At 55.3% G+C, this 17614-nt stretch overlaps 1 protein-coding gene across 4 annotated transcripts in view; it reads right to left on the bottom strand.

Annotated features, from left to right (window-relative positions):
• ESYT2 (extended synaptotagmin 2) overlaps positions 1-12500 on the bottom strand; it is a 97230-nt gene extending 84730 nt beyond the window's left edge. For all 4 annotated transcript variants that reach the window (XM_060196870.1, XM_016194534.2, XM_060196872.1 and 1 more), the window contains exon 1: positions 12128-12500. In XM_060196870.1, coding sequence (XP_060052853.1) covers positions 12128-12439 — 312 coding nt within the window. In that variant the 5' untranslated portion in view covers positions 12440-12500. The remainder of the gene's footprint in view (positions 1-12127) is intronic.
• Between the last annotated feature and the right edge of the window lie 5114 nt (positions 12501-17614).

Here is a 17614-nt window from a genome sequence, read left to right as displayed (position 1 = left end):
GGGCTGCTGGCTCTCGGTAGAGCACAGTGACGGGAGAGCAGCAGGACTCCTCCACATACATAAAGCTGTTAAAGCCCTTGTCCTCAAACTTCCACTTTATAAGCAACTCAGGACAAAAAAAGTAAACTGAGCACTTTCCCATGTAACACGAAAAGTGTTGAGTGCAGCTGCCGCTGAGGCATCTCAGATGTCCGTGCACCCCCAGCCAGCCAGCGTGTGGGGAGCGCCAGGCAAGAGGCTCACAGAGTCCAGAGGATGTCTTTCTTCAGAGCCGCAATCAGCCAGCTCTCAGATGCAAACAGCCCGAGGGAACTCCACCCTGCACTCAGGTTAAAGGAAACCCTCACATCTGACCCAGAAAAAGGGCGTGTGTTTCACCCAGAGTTCAGTCACCATCACTTATAAACAAGAGGAAGGAAGGAAGGAAGGATCAGAGTGAAAGGCTGTGAGGCTGCTGTGAGAATGTTTCCACCAAAATCTCCTGGCCTTACGCAAAGATTAAGCCAACAGTCCACAGCTCCTGCTCTGAGGAAGCAGCGGCAAACCCGCCCAAAAGATGTTGAGGCTGAGGGGGTAAACAGGCCTTCTGGGTACTATTTAGGGACCTGGGGGGTTGGAATGCTTTAGAGGCCAACCATAACAAAGCTTCGTGGTAGATAAAGTCCTAGCAACAACACAAAACAAACAGACTTCAGTGAACAGAGACAGTGAGAGGTTCCGGCCTCACCTGGCCCAGTGACAATACCCCAGCAGCCCTGGGAGCCACGCTCAGCTCCCCAGCCCAGCCCAACAGCACAGGCCGGGCCCCCTAAGAAGGACCAATGCCACCGAAGGAGGAGAACCTGGTTCTGGAGGCTGACTGCTGCCCCAGGGGCAGGCAGTGTGTGGGAAGGGAAGGGAACCTGTCTGCCTGATGGGGATCCTGTGTGGCAAAAAGGAAGGAAAAAGAAAAGTTGATATGAGAAGATTTCCAGGCTCTCAAAAAAAAAAAAAAAAAAAAGGAAGAAAGAAAGAAACTCACTTGGATAGTGCAGCGCTTTGACATGTGCCAAACCCAGACCTCCCCGGCACTGGAGGAAGCTTTGCTGAAGTAGCTTCTTCCCCTTCCTGCCTCTCTGTCATTATCTGAAAAAGCCAACCAGAATCGGTGAAGTCCTGGAGCTGACCAAAGAAGAGAGGATTTCTTTTTTTTTAAAAATTTTTTATATTTATTTATTTTCTCTTTTTGTTGCCCTTGTTTTATTGTTGTAGTTATTATTGATGATGTTGTTATTGGATAGGACAGAGAGAAATGGAGAGAGGAGGGGAAGACAGAGAGGGGGAGAGAAAGACAGACACCTGCAGACCTGCTTCACCGCCTGTGAAGCGACGCCCCTGCAGGTGGGGAGCCAGGGGCTCGAACCAGGATCCTTACGCCGGTCCTTGTGCTTTGCGCCACCTGCGCTCAACCCACTGCGCTACCGCCCGACTCCCCAGAAGAGAGGATTTCTTTTCTTTTCTCTCTTCTCTTCTCTTCTTTCTTTTCTTTTTTCTTTTTCTTTCTTCTCCTTTTGTCTCTAGCGTTATCGTTGGGATTCATTCCATGCCTGCATGACATGATTCCACCAAATTTGGCAGACTTTTTTTTTTTTTAAGCTAGAGGGTAAGGGGGAGGGAGGAGAAACACCAATTGCGCTGTTCCACTATCGTGAAGTGTCCCTCTGGAGGTGGGGGGCTTGAGCCTGAGTCCTCACGGCTCTTAGGGTGTGCGCTCTACCAGGTGAGCTAGCTTCTGCCCCTAGAGGGAGGACACTGCAATCCAAGCAGTGGCTCCGTGTAGCACAATGTGGTGGCTTCAGGGAAGCCGCCAATCACAGTTCTCACTGTCTTCCTGTCTGAAAACAACTGGCATGTGACTGGTGGTGGTGTCTGTCCTTGGCAGCCTGTGGCTAGTGGGTGGTGTGCCACTGGCAGACGGCGGTCGGCTCAGGTAGCAGCCTCTCCCCACAGCACCACCTGCAGCACTGCTTCACCGCTTGTAAAGCTTCTCCCCGGCAGGTAGGGAAAAGGTGCTTGAACCCGTGTCCTTAAATATAGTAAGTGTACTCAACTGGACATTTAAGAACTTTTGTAGGGCTTCCCTTCTAAAGTTACTTACTTAAGAAATCTGAATAAACCACCGCATTTTAATATCAAACCATTCAAAAACAGTGCCTTCCAAAGCTAGACTTTGATCGCCAAATCATCATGCTAATTCAAGAGCTGGAAAAATATCATATGCAGCATAGCGGTTCTGCAAAAAAATTTATGCCCGAGGTTCCTATGGCCCAGGTTCAATCCCCAACAACACCATAAACCAGAGCTCAGCACTGCTCTGACCTCTCCCCAGTCCCTAAAACAAACAAATATATAAATAAATATTTTCAATCTTTTATTATCTTTATTTATTTGTTGGATAAAGACAGCCAGAAATCGAGAGGGAAGGAGGTGACAGAGACAGCCGCAACACTGCTTCACCACTTGTAAAGGTTCCCCCTGCAGGTGGGGACCGGGGGCTTGAACCCGGGTCCTTGTGCGCTGTAATGTGTGCGCTCAACCAGGTGCGCCACCACCCAGCCCCATAAATAAGTATTTGAATAAAAAAACAGGTCATGGGGTCCAGGTGGTGGTGCACCTGGTTGAGTGCAAAGTGTTCAAGGACCCAGGTTCAAGCCCCCAGTCCCCAACTATGGGGGAAAGCTACACAAGTGGTGAAGCAGGTCTGCAGGTGTCTGTCTGTCTCTCTCTCTCTCTCTCTCCCTCTCCCTCTCTATCTCCCCTACCCTCTCAATTTCTGGCTGTCTCTACCCAATAAAGATAATAATTAAAAAAAAAAAGATCATATATACCAGAAAATATGATAAATAGCTCAAGTAAATAATCTTTCATAACACGAAAAGAATAAACAATCAGATATACCAAAAAGCTTTATCTTTCTCACCACAGACTGTTTCTTGGAATCTGTCTATCAGTCAGTGCTGGAATAAAGTCTTCACTCCTGTTGTATTCAATACAGCAAAGTGCTACTTCTGAAAAAATGGTGTCAAAGTTCACAATGTGATGCTTAACCAGTGTATCCAGATGCAGCCAAACACATCATTAAAGACAAGAAAGTGACTAAACATGCTAATCAAGGTTATCACTAGTAAACTGGTTTCTGAGTGACTGTTTTCCTCTTTACTTCCCTTTAAAGCTTATAATGTTCTACAATTATCATGCATTTCTCTCATACCAAAAAGGGGGAGGAGGAGAAGGTTTTTTATTTTATTTATTTATTTTCCCTTTTGTTGCCCTTGTTGTTTTTTATTGTTGTTGTAATTATTATTGTTGTTATTGATGTCATAGTGTTGGATAGGACAGAGCGAAATGGAGAGAGGAGGGGAAGACAGAGAGGGGAGAGAAAGACAGACACCTGCAGACCTGCTTCACCGCCTGTGAAGCAACTCCCCTGCAGGTGGGGAGCCGGGGGCTCGAACCGGGATCCTTATGCCAGTCCTTGCACTTCACGCCATGTGCGCTTAACCCTCTGAGCTACCGCCCAATTCCCAGAGGAGAAGGTTTTAAAGCCTGTGTAGCCATAACACAAGAAACAAAGACAAACCCATGTTGTGCTCAGTAAGAATAGAAAGGGGGTAGGGGGCCAGCAGGTGCAGCTCTGCCATTAGGGCTCAAGGCCCTGGTTTGATCCTAGCGCCACACAGGAGCACATGGACAGCAGCACAGAACTCTGTGGATGGTGCGGTGGGCCATGCCATCTCTCCTGCTCTATCTTTCAAGATGCAGATGCAAATCAGGCCAGAAGGTGGTTGGGTGATAACAGATACTCCCTGGGCCCCGTACTCATTCTTCAGCACCACATTAAAAAGAAAGATAAAGGGAACTTCACTAAGTGACTGAAAAAATTAAAGGGCTTCATGGTTAACTTCAAACACAATTTTACAAATCATAAAATGCACACACCTGGTTTAGCACATGTTACTGTCGGGCTGCTACACGGAGGAGAGAGAGAGAGAGGAGATCCGGAGCGGAGAGGGAACACAATTCTTTATTCGTGCGGACACCTAAGAGTTGGGTGAGAGCGCAGCAGTTCGGGCCACGTGGAGCTAGCCAAAATGGTCACCTCACGCTACGCGCCGCACCCTTCCGTTCACCAATGTGAAAAACGGGCAAGAGAGCGAGGGGTGGAAGAAGAAGGGCTTTTATGGGAGGCTAGGAGACAAGGCACTCCGGGATAGGAGAATGGGAAGGGGGAGGAGTAAACAAAGCGCTCCAAGTATCACGGAGGGGGAATTGACAATGCCCTGAGGGCACAACATGGCGGAACAGGCGCTCCGAGAATGTCCCAACTCTCCTGGGAACTAGCAATAGCCTGAGGGGACAACATGGCAGATATGACTGCATCTGCACAATTTCCCAGCATGTTACAATGTCCAAGAACCTGGATTCCAGCTCCTGGTCCCCACTTACAGGAAGGAAGCTTTGTAAGCAGTAGAGCAGTGCTACAGGTATCTATCTCTATTTCTCTCTTCATGTCCCCCTTCTCCCTATACTTCTGTCTCTAAACAATAGAATAAATAAATGAAATACTTAATTTTTGACAAGGCCCAAGCTATTAAATAGAGAAAAGAGAAAACCTTCAACAAATGATGTTGGAAAAATGGATTGAAACATGCAGAAGAATGAAACTGAACCACTACATTTCACCACACAGAAAAGTAAATTCCAAATGGATAAAGGACTTGGATGTTAGACCAGAAACTATAAAATACTTAAGGGAAAATATTGGTAGACTTATTTTCCATCTAAGTTTTATAGACATCTTCAATGACACAGGTTATTGCAAAGAGGACAAAACCAAAAATAAACTAATGGGACTACATCAAATTGAAAAGCTTCTGCACAGCAAAAGAAACCACCACCCAGAGACCCCTCACAGAATGGGAGAAGATCTCTACATGCCACACATCAGACAAGAAGCTGATAACCAAAATGTACATAGAGCTCACCAGACTCAGCAACAAGAAAACAAATGACCCATCTAAGAATGAGAGGACATGGTCAGAATATTCACAGCAGAAGAGATCCAAAAGGCCAATAAACATGGAAAAATGCTCCAAGTCATTGACTGTCAGAAATGCAAATAAAGACAACAATGAGATACCACTTCACTACTATGAGAACATCGTCGCACATCAGAAAGGACAGTAACAACAAATGTTGGAGAGGTGTGGGGACAAAGGACTCTCTTGCACTGCTGGTGGGAGTGTAAATGAATCCAGCCCTTGTGGAGAGCAGTCTAGAGAACTCTCAGAAGGCTAGAAGTGGACCTACTGGTAGCTATGACCCTACAATTCCTCTCCTGGGGATATATCTTAAGGAATCACATATGTCCATCCCCAAAGATGGGTGTACACCTATGTTCATAGCAGCACAATTTGTAATTACCAAAACCTAGAAGCAACCTAGGTGTTCAACAACAGGAGTGGGTGAGAAAGTTGTGGTCTGGATACACAATGGAATATTACTCAGCTGTTAAGAATGATGAAGTCACCTTCTTCCCCTCATCTTGGACAGAGCTTGAAGGAATCCTGTGAAGTGAGATCATCCAGAAAGAGAAGGATAAAGATAGGCTGATCTCACTCAGGGACAGAAGTTGAGAAATAAGAACAGAAGGGGAAACACCAAGCAAAACTGGACTAGGTCTGGCGCACTGAGCCAAAGAGACTAGGGGGGCTTTCAGGTCCTGGTGCTGATGGTGGAGGAGGACCTGGGATGTGAGTGAAGAGTTTTGCAGAAAACTGAGAAAATGTCACACATGTACAAACAACTGTATTTACTGTAAACCATTAATATCAAAAAAAGAAAAACAGGAGACATAATGAAAACTTCATATTCCCACATCTTCCCTTAAGGTTATTACTAATTCTCAACTATCGTCATGAGGTACAAAGTCAGATCTCTTCTAAGAAGGAAATTATTGGGGGCAGAATAGGTGCACCTGGTTGAGCCCACAATTACAGTTGCAAGGACCCAGGTTTAAGCCACCAGCTCCCACCTGCAGTGGGGAGGCTCCACGAGCATTGAAGGAGAGCCTCAGGCGCATCTCTATCTCTCTTCTTTCTGCATCCCCCTTCCCTCTCAATTTCCGTCTGTATCCAAATTTTTTAAAAAAGTAAGTGAAATTAAAATGATTATTTTAAAAATGGGGGGTGGATATACTGCCACTGTTAGTTTGCAGAGCACTTTCTCCTCGTTGGGCTGCTGCATCCCGCCTAGTCCTGGAGTCACCAGGGTCAGAGGTGCCCACGTGGGCAGTGTGAAACCCCATGGGCAGGCAGAGGCCTACGTCCTAAAGCCAGCCCTACATGGAGAGGGGGATCAACAGACCCCAGGAAAGCTCCCCATGCAGTAAACCCACTCAGGGCTGAGCTACAGGGCCAGCGGTGGCTCCCCAGGTGGGAGCACCTGCCACATGAGGATGCCTGCGGGGCAGGGAGGAGAGAGGTACTGCAGTGGCCCCTTTCCTCCCCTCTCCATGTCTCTTTCAGTCTCTAGGGGGGTGGGAGGGCCCTGCAGCGGCAGTCGTGCAGCACCAAGCCACAGCAGTAGCCAGCTGAGCTGTCCTGACTCCAGCAAGAGTCCAGAGGGACTACACGAGATTCCGCTTTAACTGCAAAACCAGGTGATGGATCTACCTGCTTTTTTTTTTTTCACGTCTTGAAAACTTTGAAATCCTAAGCCACATTTTCCTAAGCAAATGTTTAGTATGATTTGTGAGTACAAATAGAAAAACTAACAAAATCTCTTCAATGTTGTTAAAATTCAGGGGCTCCAGCTGGCCGGGCTGGCTTCACGGGCGGGTAACAGAGACTCGAGGACACACGGCTGGGCAGGGAAGCTGTATTTCTTTATTCAGAAACAACGATTCATAAACTAACCCAAACTAATCACCAAACAGAACTCTCCTGCCTCCTTCTCACATGGCGGCACCAAGAACTCTCGATTCCCCAGTCCCCACCTGTGGGGGGGAGCTTCACAAGTGGTGAAACAGAGCTTCAGGAGTCTCTCTGTCTCTCTCCCTCTATCTCCCCCTTCCCTCTCACTTTCTGTCTCAATCCAATAATAGAATCTTTTAAAAAAGAAAATGATTACGAAAGCAATAATGATGTTTGTTGTGTAAGCCAGGCCTACTTTATTTACTTTATTTTTAAAAACTACCCAAGCATTCTATGAGTAAAATTAGGATCATGTATAGACTTGTGTTATTACCTGTCAGTAAAGGCTCAAGTTAAGGCCTCATGCTTCTGTGTGTCCTTAGCACCTGACCCAGAGGGAAAGTCTAGTAAATGTTGACTGAGTTAAGTAACAAAAGTTTATTTTTTAAGCTTAAATGTCATGTACTGTAGGAAATTTGACCAAGACAAGTGGTTTCCTTAAAAAAAAAAGTACAGGCTCAGAGAATACTTAAAATGAAACAGGTTAGATGGAAGAAGAAACTCTATGCAAACGAGAACTGCCGGCACTGTTCAGTTAGTGTACATCTGTGCCCCACCCACTCACTGCAAGAGCAGGAGGAATGACTCAGTGCTTAAACACAATGCATCTGGGAGAGCAAGGGAGCAACTGTCTGAGGGGAGGCGGACAGTCACCTTGGCTGCAGTGCTGTGGCTGCAGAAGCACAGAGAAGCCCGCACTGTAAGGGCTTTGCATTTCTGATTTCACAAGCTGAGTTCCAAACACACCCATTTCCCCTCCTCTGTCCACACACAAGTGTCAAGAGTCATCTGTGCAGAATCCCTGTAAGTGGGGGGACAGTCCCAGTCCTGCACCTCTACGCCTTGCCCCTGGGTCCTGTTCCGACTCTCTCGCACCTTCCCTGCGACTACCTCCAGGCAGGGCAGCCAGGATGCCTGGGGCCCTGTGGAGCACAGACTAGATAGACCTCCTTCTCTCTCATGCTCACACACACACACACACACACACACACACACACCTCTATCTACTCTGACCCTGCACAAATGCCTCCATCTACCCCAAAAAACACACCTGGGGAGGCAGAGTGACCTCTCACTCCTATAGAGGACGAGTCCTCACATGGTTAAATGAAGGGAGAGAGTTCATCTGAGATGCCATTGCCATGGAAACTAGAAAAGATGAACAAAACATCAGAGCTGAGCAGTGCTCTGGTTTCTCTTTCTCTCTCTCTCATGAAAACAAATAAATCTTTTTTAAAAATCATGCTGCTAGAACACAGCTAATATAAGACAATCAATAGCTTCTTAAAGCTATACCAGCAGGTTTTGATACTTTGAATCAAAAAGTTCAGAACACAGAAAACCATATATTTGGGGTTAGGTGGTGGCACCCCTAGTTAAGCACACACACTACAATGTGCAAGGACCCAGGTTCAAGCCCCTAGTCCCCACCTACAGGGGGAAAGCTTTACGGGTGGTAAGGCAAGGTTTTAGGTGTCTCTCTGTCTCTCTATTTCTCCCTCCTGTCTCAATTTCTCTCTGTCTCTATCCAATGATAAATAAATAAAAAGAAAACCATATATTCTGCTTTTATCTCTAAAACATGATTTGATTTCTATTATTCAATTGAAATTTTCTTATCAACCTGTAGAATGCACTCACATAAAGTGTACAATTCAACAGCTTTTATTAATTCTCAGTGTCTGAGGATCAAGGTTAAACGTCGGAATCAACATAGGTACGTGAATAAGGACCTCCGAGAAGACAAAAGCTTCACTGGCCTCGTGAGACATGAAAGTTGCCTGTCAGTCTTGCATATCAGGCTCCCACAAGCTGCAAATTAACATTCTGTCAGTGTATGCAACATGTGTAATAAGTGTCCTGGGGTGTTCAGAGTGCTAGCTCTCCCTGTCCCCTGGCGCATGTACGGTCACCCTACATGACCACATGTGGAGCCCACGTCTGCTGGTGCCTGTTTCCTGCACTGACAGCCACTGCCCGGGGATGCGGTGGGCGGATATTTGCTGCTGCGTGCCCAGCAGCCTCAGGGGGTTCTGTCTTCGCACAGCACAGAGGCCACGTCCTGCCCCGCAGAGCCAGCATGAACCTACCAGGTGGCCCAGCCCCTCCCCACCCTCAGGGAGGATGCCACCATTCCCTGAAGCACACCATCATTCTGGGACCTGAGTGTGCCCGCTGCAGTCCCAGGGCACAGTAACAGACTGCTCTGGGCCTTAGCTACGTACGTCAAGCCGTCCGCGACAGGTAAGCCAGTGATTAGCAGTAAGGAGAAAATACTTGTACCTCCTTACATGAGACCAAAGTGTGTCTCTTGTTCTGGGCATGTGCAGCTTCCCAAAGAACTATGGAGAAGACAGCTCTCCCCGAGGAAAGACCCACACAGGACCGTGCACAACAGCAGGCTGCGGGACCCAATCTAAAACCCAATCACCACAGACCTGGGTAGCAGACCAGCTGCCAGGCAACGGAGGGCAGAGGCCAAGAGTCAGCAGGCACTGCAGCGCAAAAGCAGCAGGGGCGGGCCTCTCACCAAGCCTTGCTGTGCCAAGTAAAGACAGCCACAGCGGTGGGGGGCTGGGAGATGACACGGCAGGAAAGTGCACCCTGCCAGATTCAGGGACCTGGGTTCCAGCCCTGCCACCACATGGGGAAGCCTGCACAAGGGCGGCTGCACGAGTGGTGGAGCACTGCGGCGACGTCTTTCCTCTCCTCCCTTTAGGTCTCTCACTCTCTCGACAGAGACTAGCAGCAGCAAACCGTCCTCACATGGCTCCAGAGCTCAAGAGCCACCAGTCTGACGTCCCAGGGTCCGGGCGACACCAGGTGGACACGGGGACAAGCAGGAGGCCAGCCGCAGCCAACCAGCCCAAAGCCGCCTGGCCTGCACGCGCCCTCCTGCAAGGAAGACAGGAGTGAAGAGCATTCTGGCTGTTAAGTGAGGCAGCTAGAAGAATATGTCTTTCGGTGTGACAGCAACAGCGGGTTAATCTGTTGTGTGAAAACAACGTGCCTTTCTTGAGGATTTTCAGGAGGTGTCTATGTTCATAATGGGAGGGACCGAAGCATCGCCGTGACACCGCGATGCTGGAGACAGAGCTTGGGAGCTCGCGCCTGGGAACCCAGCACTCTGTCCACTGCGCCGCCTCCCAAGGAGCCCACGCGGACTTGTCAGCAGCTGTGTCTGGAGGTCAGCCCTGGTGACACCCACTCTGGGGCCAGCTCCTCTGGCATCGCCGGCCCTTGGTGTGACCCGACAGCCGGTCCGAGTGCGCCCGCTCTGGGTTCTGCCCCCAAGGTCGGCGCAGCGGCTGCACACCTGCCCACCCGCCGGGTCTGGGCACCTCACTGCACCTGCAGCGGTGGCCACTGTCACCGCAAGGCCCTTCCTCCTGCAGCGGTGGCCACCGTCACCGCGAGGCCCTTCCTCCTGCAGCGGTGGCCACTGTCACCGCGAGGCCCTTCCTCCTGCTGGGCTCCCGCCACCCGCGTGCCACGCTCGCTCTGGCCCTGAAGCTCACAGCCACCTCACGCTCCGCTCCGAGCTCGGCACACAGGAGAACAGGACCCGGACTACTACGCCTGGGCTTAGGCCCATCAGGGAGCTCAGCCCAGAACCAGAACAGAGGCGCGGCCGGCACTGCTGCCTCCAGCTGAGTCGCTGTCGGAACCGGAACCGGAGCGAACCGCGCGCGCCTACCCTGCAGCAGGAGAACCGCTGGGCCCGGACCCGACCGGACCGCTGCCTCCAGAGCACATTCCAGAGGGGACCCACAGACGGGACGGCTGCCTCCAGAGCACATTCCAGAGGGGACCGACCGACCGACCGCTGCCTCCACAGCACACTCCAGAGGGGACCGACCGACCGGACCGCTGCCTCCAGAGCACATTCCAGAGGGGACCGACCGACTGACCGCTGCCTCCAGAGCACATTCCAGAGGGGACCGACCGACTGACCGCTGCCTCCAGAGCACATTCCAGAGGGGACCGACAGACGGGACGGCTGCCTCCAGAGCACATTCCAGAGGGGACCGAGCGACCGGACCGCTGCCTCCAGAGCACATTCCAGAGGGGACCGACCGACCGACCGCTGCCTCCACAGCACACTCCAGAGGGGACCGACCGACCGACCGCTGCCTCCAGAGCACATTCCAGAGGGGACCGACCGACTGACCGCTGCCTCCAGAGCACATTCCAGAGGGGACCGAGCGACAGGACCGCTGCCTCCAGAGCACATTCCAGAGGGGACCCACCGACCGGACCGCTGCCTCCAGAGCACATTCCAGAGGCGCGGCCAGCCTGCAGGAGCCCGGTGGGGCCGCGGGGGCGCCTGGCACAGTGGCGGGGACACCTGGGCCAGGTGTGGCGGCGGGGTGTGACTGCAGTGGACACCTGGCGTCTGAGTCAGGACGCTGCCGGCTCCCTGCGGGCGGCGGGGCTGGCGGGGCGGGGTCACGGCGGCCGGCAGAGGCGGTGCAGGGAGGGAGTCCGTTCCCCCGGGGGCTGCTGCGGCCGGTCTGGGGTTTGGGTCAGCCCTGGCGCACAGCACCGGGTGGGGGGTCCTGGGGCCCGTCCCGGGGAGGCGGGGCTAGTCTGGGGGGTGAGGGAGGGTCAGTCCTGAGGGGGTCAGCCCTGGGGTCAGAGGTCAGAAGGGAGGTCAGTCCACTAGATCAGCTGCATTCACCCCGGCCAGGTCGCCCGGGGGTGGGGGTCAGCACGGGGGTCAGGGCCAACACGGGGTCGGGGGTCCGCACGGGGGTCGGGGGTCAGCACGGGGGTCAGGACCAACACGGGGTCAGGGGTCAGCACGGGCGTCAGGGCCAAGCCCGGGGTCGGGGGTCAGCACGGGGGTCTGGGCCGGTTCCGGGGTCGGGGGTCAGCACGGGGGTCAGGGCCGGCCCCGGGGTCGGGGGTCCGCACCGGGGTCAGGGGTCAGCACGGGCGTCAGGGCCAACCCCGGGGTCGGGGGTCCGCACGGGGGTCGGAGGTCAGCACGGGGGTCAGGACCAACACGGGGTCAGGGGTCAGCATGGGCGTCAGGGCCGGTTGCGGGGTCGGGGGTCAGCACGGGGGTCAGGGCCGGCCCCGGGGTCAGTCCGCGGGTCAGCCGCACTCACCCAGGCCGGCAGGTCGCAGGCGCGCAGCCCCGGGGTGGCGGCCGCGGCGTCCGGCTCCGGAGCGTCCAGCAGCGCGAGCGCGCGGCCCAGGCGGGAGGCGCGGAGGCTCTGGCGGCGGCGGCAGCAGGCGAGCAGCCCGAGGGCCAGCAGCAGCCAGCTGAAGCTCAGGCCCAGGTAGCCCAGCGCGTACACGGGCAGCAGCAGCGCCAGGCTGCGCGCCAGCTGCGCCAGCAGCCCCGCCACGTCCGCGCGCAGCGCCGCCGGCCCGGCCTCCGCGCCCGCCTCTGGGCCCCCGCCGCCTGCGCCGCTCATGGCCGCGCCGCGCCGCTCCGGCCCGCGCCTCGGCCCAGCGGCGCCTCAGCCCAGCGGCGCCTCGGCCGCCTTTGAGGGCGGCGCCGGGACACGCCCACATGACGTCAGCGCCTGAGGGCGGTGCCGCGACGCGCCCGCCTGACGTCAGCGCGCCGGAGAGGGGCGGCCGCTTGGGAGCGGGGGGTGGGGGGGGGCACGCCTCCCTGGGGGCGGGGCTACGGAGGGCAGCGCACCTCCCTGGGGGCGGGGCCAGGCAGTGGCGATGCGCTGGGAGCGGAGGGCCGAGAGGAACACGCCCCCTAGGGGGAGGGAAGACCCTGCTGAAAGGACCCGCCTCTTCTGGGGGCGGGGTGATCGAGAGAGGCGGGGAGAGACACGCCTCCTGAGGGCGGGGCCTGCAGGGACCGTTGTTCAAGGGGCGGAGACGCTGAGGGAGAAAAGGGACACGCCTACCCGGGGCGAGCGCCCTGAAAACTAAAGGGGCGGGGCCTGTGGCCCTATCAGCCGGAAGCTGAAGAAGGGACACGCCTCGTCGGGGCGGGGCCTAGGGGAAAAGGGACACGCCCTCCAGGGGCGGGGCGACAGGGAGCGGGTTGAGACCAGGGCCTAGCTGGACACGCCTCCTGGGGCTGCTCGGGCCCCGGGGTCACGCCTTCTCGGGGGCGGGGCGTTCGCAGGGACCCGCCTTCTCGGGGCGGGGCGTCCGCAGGGACACGCCTTCTCGGGGGTCGGGGCGGGGCGTCCGCAGGGACACGCCTTCTCGGGGCAGGGCGGGGCGGCTGCAGGGACACGCCTTCTCGGGGGCGGGGCGTCCGCAGGGACACGCCTTCTCGGGGCGGGGCGGGGCGTCCGCAGGGACACGCCTTCTCGGGGCGGGGCGGGGCGTCCGCAGGGACACGCCTTCTCGGGGGTCGGGCCGGGGCGTCCGCAGGGACACGCCTTCTCGGGGTGGGGCGGGCGGCTGCAGGGACACGCCTTCTCGGGGCAGGGCGGGGCGGCTGCAGGGACACGCCTTCTCGGGGGCGGGGCGTCCGCAGGGACACGCCTTCTCGGGGCGGGGCGGGGCGTCCGCAGGGACACGCCTTCTCGGGGCAGGGCGGGGCGGCTGCAGGGACACGCCTTCTCGGGGCGGGGCGGGCGGCTGCAGAGACAGGTCCCTTGGGCGGTGCTAGTGAGGCCGGGGGCTGGGCTGTGCACAGGAGGGCGATATCCCCTGCGGAGGAAGGCGGGCACCGCTGATGGCCTCTGCGTCCCAGCCAGCAGGACCCGGCGCGTCCTCCTGCACCTGACGGTGGTGCTGGGCCTGGTGGACCAGGGCTTCAGGACTGGTAGACTAGACACGAACGCGGGGGGCGTGGGCTCTGGTCCTGGAGGCAGCCCCATGCCCTGCCGCCCGCGGGTCAGCACCGGTGCTGAGGCTTGGTCCCATTGGTGGGAGGGGCTCATCCTGCGTCCCGCCACTACTGCGTGGAACTGGGACCCTCCCTGCTGTGGCGCGCAGGGCCTCGCGTAGTGGGGCGACGCTCCGCTGAAGACGTGTGGCGTCTCCCCACTGCCTAGAGATGCGAAACCCAGCAGATGGGCCGCTGCACTGAGCGTGAGTGGCAGCGGGAAAGCCGGCAGCCGGCGCTCGGCCGTGCACGCTGCAGTCCTCCGGGGCTACCCTGTGAGGCGGTGCTGACCACCACGGGCCTGCAGACACAGCCAGCGAGGGCCCCGGACGTCGTCACTGGGGTGGGCGGCACGAGTGACAGCATGGCGACCTGTGTGGCTGTGGCCCTGACAGTTGCTGTGGTCCTAGAAGTTGGGAGCAAAGAGCCACCTGCTCAGCTCTTCCTGAGCATGTGAGGGAATCCCAAGGAAAATTTAGTTGCTGATTTTAACGATGTGCTTTATTCATGGCATACCAGGTAGGGAGAGAAGCCAGAACACCACAGGGACCTGTGGTCCTGGGGGTTGAATTGTGGGGGCCGCAGGCATGCAGACCCTGCACTCCTCTGACTGAGCCGTCTCCAGGCCACAAAGCAGGTGAGCCAGCTCCGTGGCCCTCAGCCGGCAGCTCAGTGGGGACTCTGCATTTTACAGAATGGTCAGTGCCATCACCACTTCAGGGGACACTTCTTTGTCAAGCACCCAACCCAAACCCAGGTTCTAGCCCCAGTGCGCCATGTGGGAGCACTACAAAACTGGCGGAAGCTTCAGCACTGTGGTGTCTCTCTCCGTCTCTTTGCTTGTGTCTCTCTTTCCACCAGAAAAAGCCGACCCAAAGTGATGAAGCCCTGACAAAAATAAAACAAACTGCAAACAGCTGTGTTAGACACAGTGGAAGAGACTCGGTGCCCTTGTGAATTCTTCCTTTGGGGTGTGGAGGGGGTCTGCGAGCCTTGGTGACTTTGCTGTGTCCATCAGCCAGGCTGTGGGGGGGGTCTGCGAGCCTTGGTGACTTTGCTGTATCCATCAGCCAGGCTGTGGGGGGGGGGGGTCTTCGAGCCTTGGTGACTTTGCTGTGTCCATCAGCCAGGCTGTGAGCTCCAGGTGGGCAGAAAGCAGACCCTTGCTTCCCACTGCTGGGGTCTCTATGAGCCTGACTCATCAGGTGCTGACTCAACCCAGACCCACCCCCCGCTGCAGTTTGCACACACGTGTGTGAGCCTGTGCTGATGAGGAGAAATAAGAACAGACTCACACCACACACCTCTGGAGCCAGGGGGTGGTGCACCTGGTCGAGCGCACGTGTTACCATGCATGAGGACCCAGGTTCAAGTCCCTGAGCCCCACTTGCAGGGGGAAGGCTCACATGAAACAGGGCTGCAGGTCTATCTATGTATCTGTCTTCCTCTTCCCTCTCAATTTCTATCTCTAGCAAAAAAGAAAGAAAGAAAGAGGAGGCAGGCAGGCGGTAGTGCACTGGGTTAAGCACACAGTGCAAAGTACAAGGACTGGCACAAGGATCCAAGTTTCAGCCCCCAGCTCCCCACCTGTGGTGAGGGGAGGGGGTTGCTTTGCAAGCAGTGAAGCAGGTCTGCAGGTGTCTATCTTTCTCTGTCTTCCCTCCACTATCGATTTCTCTCTGTCCTATCCAATAACAGCAGCAGCAGCAACAATAGAAAAAAAGATGGCTGCCAGGAGCAGTGGATTCGTAGTGCAGGCACCAAGCCCCAGAGTCAACCCTCTTTTTTTGGAGGCAAAAGGAAAGAAAGGCAGGCAGGCAGGCAGGCAGGCAGGCAGGCAGGCAGACTTCCAGAATCAGTAGATGTAGATCTGTCATGCAGGCATGGAGCACCATTGATAACCCTGGTGGTGAAACTCACACCTCTTCCAAAAACCATTGCTCTGCATCTGAACACACCTTCAGGCAAGCTCATGAAACCACAAGCAAGGGAAGTAAGTGTTTTTCCTTGGGACCTTCACCCAGCCACACCATGTCTGTTGTGCATACAAATGGTAAGGCAGTAATTCCAGATGTGGCTGCCTCCTCCCTTGAGATCAGGCATCTGGGCTGGAGAAATAGCATCATGGTTCTGCAAAAGGCTCTCATGCCTGAAGCTCCAAAGTCCCAGGCCCAATCCCCACACCTCCATAAACCAGAGCTGAGCAGTGCTCTGGTGTGAACAGTAAGTACAAAAACAAAAATAAAGATCAAGCAGTATCTTCAAAGACTAGGCAGCACGGGGGGGGGGGGCGGTGCCTTCCTGTCCTCCGGGTTCCCAGTGAAGATGTGCAGATAAGGCTGCAGATGACAGCCAAGGCATGGACCTAGGAACAGTCCTGAGGATGCAGGCTGAGGACAATCCTCCAGGCTTGCAGTGAAGCACTTGCCAGCCCCTGGGCTGTCACCTACACAGAAGACACAACTGGCCTCCCGGGCTCCAGACCCCACAGCCCCTGTGCAGCCCCCAGCAGGCAGCGCGCCTCCCTCACTGAGGCCCCGAGAGAGTCAGCTCTCCTCCCTCTACCTCCTCTGCGGCCTGGGGCCTCCCAGGTCCTCACCCTCTGCAGAGTGGCTCTGCCACGCCGAGCTGCTTTCCTAGGAGGGGAGCAGCTACACCCAGGTCCTCACCCTCTGCAGAGTGGCTCTGCCACGCCGAGCTGCTTTCCTAGGAGGGAGCAGCTACACCCAGGCTCTTCTACAAGATGCATTTCACTGCCCTGGGCCCAGAGAAAACCACTTCCCTTTGCTGGAGTCCAGCCATATCTACTTGATTTAAAAGAATAGACTTTGACTTTTCTCCAAAAAAAAAAATGTATTTCAGGAAAGAGCAAGACCAGGGCACTGCGCAGCTCTGGCATAAGGTGAGTTGGGCTTGAATTGAACCTGAGGCCTCTGGGGTCTCAGGTCTGCAGCTGCCAATGAGCTGGGAGGCTGAAAGATGAACTCCAGGCTACAGACAGAGGTGCTGCAGATGGAGCAGGAAACCACATGTCCCATCATCCCTGCACTGGTGACCAGTCCACCTCTGCCAAGGACAGGGGCGAGGGTGTGGGCACCAGCCAGCAGGGGCAGGCCCATGGGCACCGGCTGCCAGGGGAAGGCCCGTGGGCACCAGTGTTGCTGAGGAGTTATTCTGATGCAGTCCCCGCCCCCAGGTTTTACTACACGAGCGCGAGACCCTAGCATTGCCCCCTTCAACCAATCCTGGCCCTACACGTCCGTCAACTCTGGTTGTCGCCCAATAAAAAGCCCCCTCACCCCCCCTCTCTCTGGGCTCTCGGCTCTCCCTCTCTGAGGTCTCGCTCCCTGCTCTCCCCCCGTGGTCGGCCATTGCTGGCTGGCTCCACGTGGTCTGAACCAAACCCCCCCATCCTATAATAAAGATCTGTGTACCCCTTTGCTCTGGACGTCCGCTCTCTTCTCCGCAGTGCAGCCCGACACCAGACCACCTCAACAACATCTGGCGCCCATCGTGTCCCGTACCCACACCACGCCCGGCCTGAGGTCTCCGAAACCGCCCAGACACAGGTAAGTGGCATCCGCCCACTTCTGTGGCCCTGCGTTTCCCTCCACCATGGGAAATTTCTCGTTTTATGAGGAGGTGTCCCAGTCATTCTCTCTTGACCTGGGACAGATTCCCGCTGTCATAAACGGTTTAATTTTCGCTACCCCTTGGATTTTTTTAACTGTGGTCGCCACTTTCAAGATATGTAAAACGTGGTATGCCATAAGGATAAGTGACC

This window comes from Erinaceus europaeus, chromosome 8 (assembly GCF_950295315.1).
Source record: "Erinaceus europaeus chromosome 8, mEriEur2.1, whole genome shotgun sequence".
NCBI classification, from domain to species: Eukaryota; Metazoa; Chordata; class Mammalia; order Eulipotyphla; family Erinaceidae; genus Erinaceus; species Erinaceus europaeus.
This window is presented reverse-complemented; position numbering and strand designations above follow the sequence as displayed.